This window comes from Diospyros lotus, chromosome 5 (assembly GCF_014633365.1).
Source record: "Diospyros lotus cultivar Yz01 chromosome 5, ASM1463336v1, whole genome shotgun sequence".
NCBI lineage: Eukaryota > Viridiplantae > Streptophyta > Magnoliopsida > Ericales > Ebenaceae > Diospyros > Diospyros lotus.
This window is the reverse complement of record NC_068342.1, coordinates 14,888,766-14,897,252: the sequence shown is the minus strand read 5'-3', so window position 1 is coordinate 14,897,252 and position 8,487 is coordinate 14,888,766. Positions and strand designations below refer to the sequence as shown.

Here is an 8,487-nt window from a genome sequence, read left to right as displayed (position 1 = left end):
ATAATATTTGTTAACTAAGATATAGATCGAAAAAACTAAGATATGAAAATTATTTTAAACCTTTGTTCTTTTTAATGTGTTTATTAAATTTATTTGACGATTATTGAAAAAGAAGTTACGTGACTTTTTATTTATCATTTCTTTCATATATTTATCTATCTCCTTTTAAAATAACCATATCTTAAATCTTACGGATAAGAAAAAATAACACATATGTACTCTAATGTATTACAAAAAATTTAACAAATAGTCTGATAATAATCTTAAAATGCTTCTTAGCCTTACTTTGACCATTCCATATCTTGTTATGAAAATCATTTCAATCTTATCTTGATACAATCTTATCTTATTTATTTAGATTTCGTATCATTAGTTACATTAATTGTAGTTTTGATGAATTTAAGGTAAAATTTTATTTTCTTTAAATTATTAAATAGACATGCAGAATCAAATTACTATTTAAAAAAATAAAAAAACCTAGAAATGTGGTGCAAAACTTGCGATTTTTGTTGTTTACTCATTGAAGAAAATCTCTTGTTTTTTTTTTTTTTTAATTTGTTCATCCAACACACAATAAGGTAGATTTTTGTCTTTTATAAAAAAATTTAGTGAACGTCACGTGGCACAAGGTTGAAGTGCTACTTGGCATAAAATTGTTACAAGGTGTAATTGTTTTATAAATAGAAATACGTAGATTGCTTTATAAATAATGAGTTTATATATATTTTAATTTAAAGAGATATAGGTTTTAAATCTGGTATTGCATATTCAATATAGATAGATAGATAGATGGATAGAGATACATAATCATTTAATTAATTTATTTTGAATCTTATTTATGACATAAATTAAGATCCTAGCAACTCAATAGCTAACAGTTTGTTTGCACAATTAGCAATTCCATTCCAAATTTCCAACCACAATCCTTCCTCCATTCACTCACTCACTCACTCTCACCATCCACCACTCACTCACTCACTCACTCACTCTCATAAATTAGATGTTAAAACTGTCGTTTGACCAGGCTGGCCGACCCTATTCGAGTCGTGTCGACCGAGAAAGATGGTCCAAGCCTACTGGCCCTATTAAGACTTTTTGTTTTAAAGCCAGGCCAGGCCCATCAGGCAATCTTTTTTCTTATTTTTTTTTTAAATTGTTGCTGTATATGCAGCAAAAGTGCTGAGGGGGGGAGGGGGCCTGTACGCATCACGAGTTGAGCCGTGCTGATCCACGTGCAGCCCAGCCCGATTGACAACTATTAACCACCAGCTTGGTTAACAGGGTAATACATCCACGGGGCTCAAGAGTTCCCATCACAAGGGGTCATAGAACAATACCAAGCAACCTCATATTGGGCCCCCAAGCAAGGGTTGGCTTGAGCAAGATATGAGCATACTTTACACACACACACACCGTACAACACATAGGCATAGATAGAACATATGGCAAAAACAGGGAACTTTCACTACAGGCCTAAATCATTTGTGCAGAAAACCCTTAAGGGTTCAAAGATCCAAAGTCGATAGGGAGACAACTCAGACGATTGAGTATAAGGAAGTTTGAGAAATGTAACATCCACCACAGGGTAGTGTTTTATAGATCAAAAACCAAATTGCATCATTTCGGAAATATGTACAGGAAGTGCCTCTCGTAGCAAAACATACGTGTGGAACGAAAAAAGATACAAGAGGACCGGGAAAAAAATTACAGATCGCTTCACACGATTAGAACTCTGCAGTACCAACCTAACCAAATGTAATGGACGCAGCAAAGCTAACATGCATTCCGAAGTATATGCTCTGGAGGCTTCGATGCATTTAAGGGGTTGCAGACTAGGATGCTTTACAGTTCTCACTACTGACTATGAAGATGTAAGCTTTTTTCCTAAGCTATTTGGGCATATAAGAACAGAATCTAAGCAGAGACCACCTTTAGTATGAGTGCAGTCGATCTGCGTCATAGAAAATTTGATCTTTGTCGATTCATCGGGCTGCTCAATGACAAAATTGCCTGCACGGTAATGAGCCCAGTTCCCTGGATTAACCAGAAAACACTGGGATACGCTATGTTGTCCATCCGATGTTGTGAGCTGGAATTTTACGGGTTTTATGTCCCAGCCATGGATGTGTTCCGGATTATGAACCCGACGGCCCAACCTCTTGGTTGCCTTTCCAAGGTGAAGTCTAAAGAACAGACTGTAAGTCCCCGCAGGAAACTGGAAATCCAACTCTCCAACTACTTCAAGCCACCAGATTTGTTGGAGATAGGCTACCGTCTGGAATCTGCATACAATTGAATGTAAGATCAAGCAGCCTTCAGCTCATACCATCTCCAGTTCTTTTTTAAAATAAAACTCAGATGACAAAGTAGAAAATTACAAAAGAAAAACAAAAACAAACGACAAACTGTTGGAGAAACAGAATTAGGTATAGTTCTTGATAGTTTAAGTTGATTAATTCCCAGCAAAAACTAGGCAATTTAGCAAGAATAAGCAAGAAACTGAGGGTTGAAATTCCCAGTGGTCAGAAATAAGATAACATAGAAATTATATAACTAACTAACTAAACAATAGATTAAATTGAATCGCTTTATCTATGTGGGATCGCCCTAGCAAAATCCTACTTCAAATCAGTGATTGCTTGTGCTAACTAGATTAAGTATAATAAAACACACAATACCGACCAGTCTTCTAAGAAGAAGAATACATCTTCTGTGACAAAATTTTCATCTATTTTCAACCAAGAGAGGCTCAATTACCGGAGGATCGAAACAAAACATTCAAACAATAATTACAGTGTTCCTATCAAATAGACCTTTTCTGCTATGTTTTCCAATTCTTCGTTCCTTCAGAAACATTTCCAAAATATTGCTAATCCAAGCAACATACAGAAAGGGAAAAAAGATGATGATTCGTATTCGCAGGTTAAAATCTCACCTAGATTCGTCGGTCGGAATGTGATTCCAGTATCTCCGATCATCGATCCCCGTAATCGTCAAAGCCTTGGAAGAAATCGACACGCAAACTCCACCTGTACTCTTATCCAGCCAAATCTGCTGCAAAACCCGCGAAAATTCTCGACATCAACACAATTGAATCACAAACACCAAAATATGTCTAAAACACGACTACCATTGACAAAAATGAACTGTTAGGATTTGATAAAGTGAAGTTCTAAAGAGAAAGGAGCAGAGACCTTGGTGCCGCCGTCGAAGGGGCTGGGACGGCAGAGCCTGGCGTACAAATCCTTCATCCTCAAAATGCCAATCCGGTCGTCGCCCAATTTGTCGACGATGTAGCGGTAATTGTGGGGTAGTTTGGTGAGCCAGATGAAATCGGCGGCGGAGGCGCGGCGGAAGGCGTGGTTGAGGCGGGCCAGCCGGCAGATCTCCGGCGCGTCGAACCGGGTCAGGACTTGAGCTATGCAGCTCTCCGGTATGTCTCCGAGGTCGGACCCCGGAACCTCGCGGGACTCCAGCGGAGTACAGGACGACGTGTTGGCACCCATTGATAAGCTCTCTGTGCTTCAGAGAGAGACAGGGAGATGTGTTTATATACATAGACGGAGATGGGGGCCCGGATGAATTATCGGGTCTGACCCGATCCGATGCCTGGCCAAGTCGTCTATGTCTCATTCGAAATCTGATGTGGAAGAGAGAGAAGGTGTTCTTATCCACGTCAGATATGTTTTTCACGCGCCGCTTTCCACGCGCCTTCTATATTGGCAAATATGCCAAATATGATGTTTTGACCTTATTTTTGATAAATTTAGACAATCCCTAGAGACACCTGTTATAATTTATTTTAGTATTTCAGGTTTTAATATCCTTTTAAAATAGAGAAAATTGCTCATGCATGCTATCTCTAGGACAATTATAAAAATTACTCTTAATGTTTAAAAAATTATAATGAGTATTCTTAAAATTTAATGTTATGTTATAATTTTCACTTTAGAGATAATTAATCTAATTAAATATTTAAAATTGACTAAAATAATTTTATATATAAAGACTTTCTTCTTATTTCTTTATTTTTTTCTTTTCTTTAAGTATCTTTTTTATTTTTCTCCCTGTTGGTTGGTAATGATGTGGATTTAATGTTGATAACGTGAGTAATGACAATGATAGTATTATCTCTCTTGCTATTTTCAAATAACACAATGCCTATTGACGAATCACTAATTTTTTTTTTTTAAGTCATAGGAGAAAAGAGAGAGAAAACGATGAAAGACAAGAAATGGTGACAGGTAAAATAGTTATTAATCTATTTGCTTAATAGTATGGGAACTTATTTTTGGAATTTTGAGTTTTGTATAAAAGTTTTATCATCGTCAAAATAGGATAAATTGTTGTTTTTGCTTTTAATATTATTTTGATGATAACAAATTTTATGACTTTAGATTTTTAAAATAAAATACATTTTATATGTTTTGAAAATAGAAAATGAAAAATTCAATCAATGCCAAAGGATATATATGTTTTCAATGTATGTAAAATCTTTTGTAGTTATTTTGAAATCAATTTTTTGTATTTATTTTGAAATCAAATTTGTTAGAGTGTCAAAATATTTTCCATATCATGAACATTCTCTTCAAATGCAGAACTATCCATGATATTAGTGAAATTGTCGATTGTTTTGTGCCTTTGTTATAGGCTGATGAAATCAAGCTTAAAACTGTTGACCACTTTATTAAAATTGTCAATCATTTTGGGCTTTTTAGTAGAAACAATCAATTGTTCTTTGAAAAACTTAATGAATTTGGATTTTCAAAATAAAATACATTTATACCCTTGAAAATCAAAAATGAAAAATTCAATTAATGCCAAGGGATATATATGCAATATCTTTTGTATTTATTTTAAAACCAATTTTTTGTATTTGTTTTAAAATCAAATGTTTTAGAGTATCAAAATATTTTTCATATTATGAACACTTTCTTTAAAGGCAAAATTGCTGATCATGTTAGTGAAACTATTGACCGTTTTGTGCATTTGTTATGAATTGATGAAATCAAGCCTAAAATTGTCGACCAATTTGTTAAAACTGTCCATGTTATTTGAAAAACTTCATAACTTTGGATTTTCAAAATGAAATACATTTTATATCTTTGAAAATGAAAAATGAAAAATCCAATCAATGCCAAAAGATATCTATATTTTCAATGCATGCAAATGTTTTTGTATTTATTTTGAAACTATTTTTTTTTATATTTGTTTTGAAATCAAATATATTAGAGTGTTTAAATATTTTTTATATCATGAACACTCTTTTTAAAGATAACATTGTAGACCATGTTATTGAAACTATTAATTGTTGTTATGGGTTGATGAAATCAAGGCCAAAACTGTCGATATGTTTGTTAAAATTGTTAATGGTTTTTGGTCTTTTAGTAAAAACAGTCAATTATGTTCCCTTGAACTGTTGATAGGATAAATTTTAAGTCTTTATTATTTTCATGTAAATTCAGAAACCATCGATCGTGATTGTATAATGTCGACTTATTGTCAAAATAATCAATCGTTTTTCTAAAGAAGTCAACCATTTACCCAAAGTCATAAGTGTGTTTTAGATTTCTTGAAAAAAATTGTTAATTGGTTTGATAAATTGTTGATTGTTTCTTCATTGACATGTTTAAAGGCTAGTTTTTGTAACCTTAAATGTCTTCAACAACTCCAAATGATGGCTAGTTAATTCAAGTTCCGGAGATGCCGATAAATACCAACCCAATAATGCACTAAAAGACTAATAAAGTGATAAAGAGCTTACAAGTAATTTTATTCTTTTCATTAGTGCTTGTATTTTCAATTTTTAAAAATCAAATATAATTCATTTTCAAATACCAAAAATATAATTTTTTACATCATCAAAACTTCATCAAAGGAAAAACAACACTTATTGTTATTTTTTAAGCGTGATAGGTAATTCTTGCAATTATATCAAATTTTAGCCTTGATTATTACAAATTTTTCCTTTAAAATATGTTAATGAAATAAATAATAATGTCTCTAAATAAAATTCACCCTATTTACATTATATAAGCCTTGCCCTGTATTCTTTATATAATTAGAAATTGTGCATCACTAATTATTTACATAATGATATATATATATTTATATAAAAATATTTTAGATATATTTATCATATATGCTCTTGCACATAAGTTGAAATTTACAAATAAGTAATAGTGAGGCAACTATACAATAAAAGACGATCAGCAATTTCTTCCTCATGCCCCTTGACACGAACCTTTATTTAATTCAAAGTTTATTAAGAAAAAAAATAAAAATAAAACATGCTACGAAGGATATATGCGTCTCGTAAGAGAATACCAACTTGTTAGGTTGAAAAAGAATTACTAGAATTTGCTAGTTCAAGTGGGAGACATGCATGATATAGACACGACTTAATGACGGGTATGAATCGATGAGAATGAACTCATTTTGTTAAACTTTTAAATTTTTGGTTTTTATTTTTATTCTTACTAGTTTATAAAAGAAAATTGAAAATAGTGATGATTATTTTTGTTATCAACAATAGTTATATTTGAAAAAATTTAGAAAATAAAAAATAAGAATAAAATGTTTTCATGCACACTGTTTATTTCATTTTCTTTGTATGTTTTAGCAATAGAATGAATGATGTGTTGTGTGAACTGGTGACTGGGGTTGGGGGGCAAACATTACTTGAACAATAAGCGAAGAACAAATGATTCTTCCTTAATCACCCTCCTTATCCAAAGTATTTAAATGGCCCACTTGGGTCTCTCAAACACACAAACAAACCCCCCCGGGGCCCATCCTTTCCCTTTCACTCAAAAAGCACTTCTTCTTTATTAGTTAATAATAATCAATATGTACTAAAATGATTCTTCCTTAATCACCCTCCTAATCCCTATTTTTTCGGATTAATTAAACAATCCAAATGGAAGAAGGGAGAGGTCACTTTAGGATTAACAAAAGGGAAGGGTCGTAGCTTTTGGGGAACAGAATAATGGGGGGAGCACTTGAATAAGTGCTCCGGCGGGATTGGAACCCGTAATAATTGGCTAAAGTACACTCCTCCTTGCGTGGAGCTGAGTCAGCCAAAATTTCTAGGCCACAAGTGGCTCTTTACGCCTGTTTTTATTGAGTACATTAGACAAATTTTAATTTATGTGACATGTTGATTTGATAATTTAGATTTATTTTAATAAATATTATTATAAAACTAGCAAAATAATACAAAAAACCTACTTAAAAAAAAGAGAAAATAAAATTATAAAATTATAAAATCTCAAGAAAAGTGAGTTGGCGGTGACAGTGTGGACATGCCATATAAATTGAAAATTATTTACAGTATAGATATATAATAATATTATTTATTTTTATTAATATAATTACACTATGGGGGAGGGGCTTACGTGTTGATTGGTGTTAATTTTTTTAAATTATTGTTAGAGAAACTTGGATTCTTATATCAGTGTGACTTCACCCTAATTTTCAAGCATTTATAATTAGATTAAAATGTAACAATGGGTGATAAATAAGATAAAGGTAACAATTTTGATGCATTTTCTGGCTTGTTACACTCACGTGGCACTTTCTCTTTGACGGTACTCGGGCTATTAGAGGTTCAATGTGTAGTTAGGTTGTATGATAACAAAATGGAAAATGTTTTTAATATGAAATGAAAATGAGAAAATGATATTTTTTAAAAAAAATTAAGAAATAAAAATAGGGGATAAAGTGTAAATTAAAAAAATATATATATTTTTATAAATATAATTTTTAATATAAAAAATAGTTCAAACATAATACAAATAAATGTAAATAATAAACATAAATTTTATAATGCATTCAAACAATCATCAATAATATTTATAATAAGAGTCAACCATTAGAAACGCCAAGTCAAAGGGGTCAACATGCACAAAAATAGGCTAGATTTAACAGTTAAATTTTCGTAGATTTGGTTTTTAAATTTTTGGCCAAAACAAAAAGCGCATTGCCAATCATTACGGGCCATTGCGGTCGATGGTTTCCGAGGATCAGAGACAACCACTCGACAGTCTTACCCCCAATGATTAATTTATCTAAAATCTAACAAGATCCGATGACCAAATCTTCATAGATCTAGATTTAAAGAAAAACCATATAAAATTAAAAGGCTAGCTTTATAAATTACATGCTTCGTTATGGTGTGCGTATTGATGCAATGAAAGTGATACAGCTAAGGTGCGTTTGGTGGGAGGTTTAGATGAAGTGTAGTCAGTTTGTTTGGTGATTACTAGGATGATGATGATAATTATATATCTCATTAATAGATTGCGTCTTTTCTCGAACAAAGATAAAATTACTCATAGGAGAGACTCGTGTTATCCAAACATAAAAGAATAACAAAAATTAAATAAAAATTAATTGAATAATATTAAATAATTATAATTTATTTTTACGATTTAAGTAAAATTTAAAATAAAATAAATGATGATGGAACATCCTAATTCTAAAAAG

At 31.9% G+C, this 8,487-nt stretch overlaps 1 protein-coding gene across 1 annotated transcript; it reads right to left on the bottom strand.

The window, feature by feature from the left end:
* Positions 1–1,352: 1,352 nt before the first annotated feature.
* Positions 1,353–3,507, bottom strand: LOC127802346 (F-box protein PP2-A13). The gene is made up of 3 exons (XM_052338099.1): positions 3,195–3,507; positions 2,936–3,054; positions 1,353–2,282 (listed from the first exon to the last, which is right to left on the bottom strand). Exons 1-3 carry the CDS (start codon positions 3,504–3,506, stop codon positions 1,862–1,864), a joined length of 852 nt encoding a protein of 283 aa, XP_052194059.1. The 5' UTR covers position 3,507; the 3' UTR covers positions 1,353–1,861.
* Positions 3,508–8,487: the final 4,980 nt, after the last annotated feature.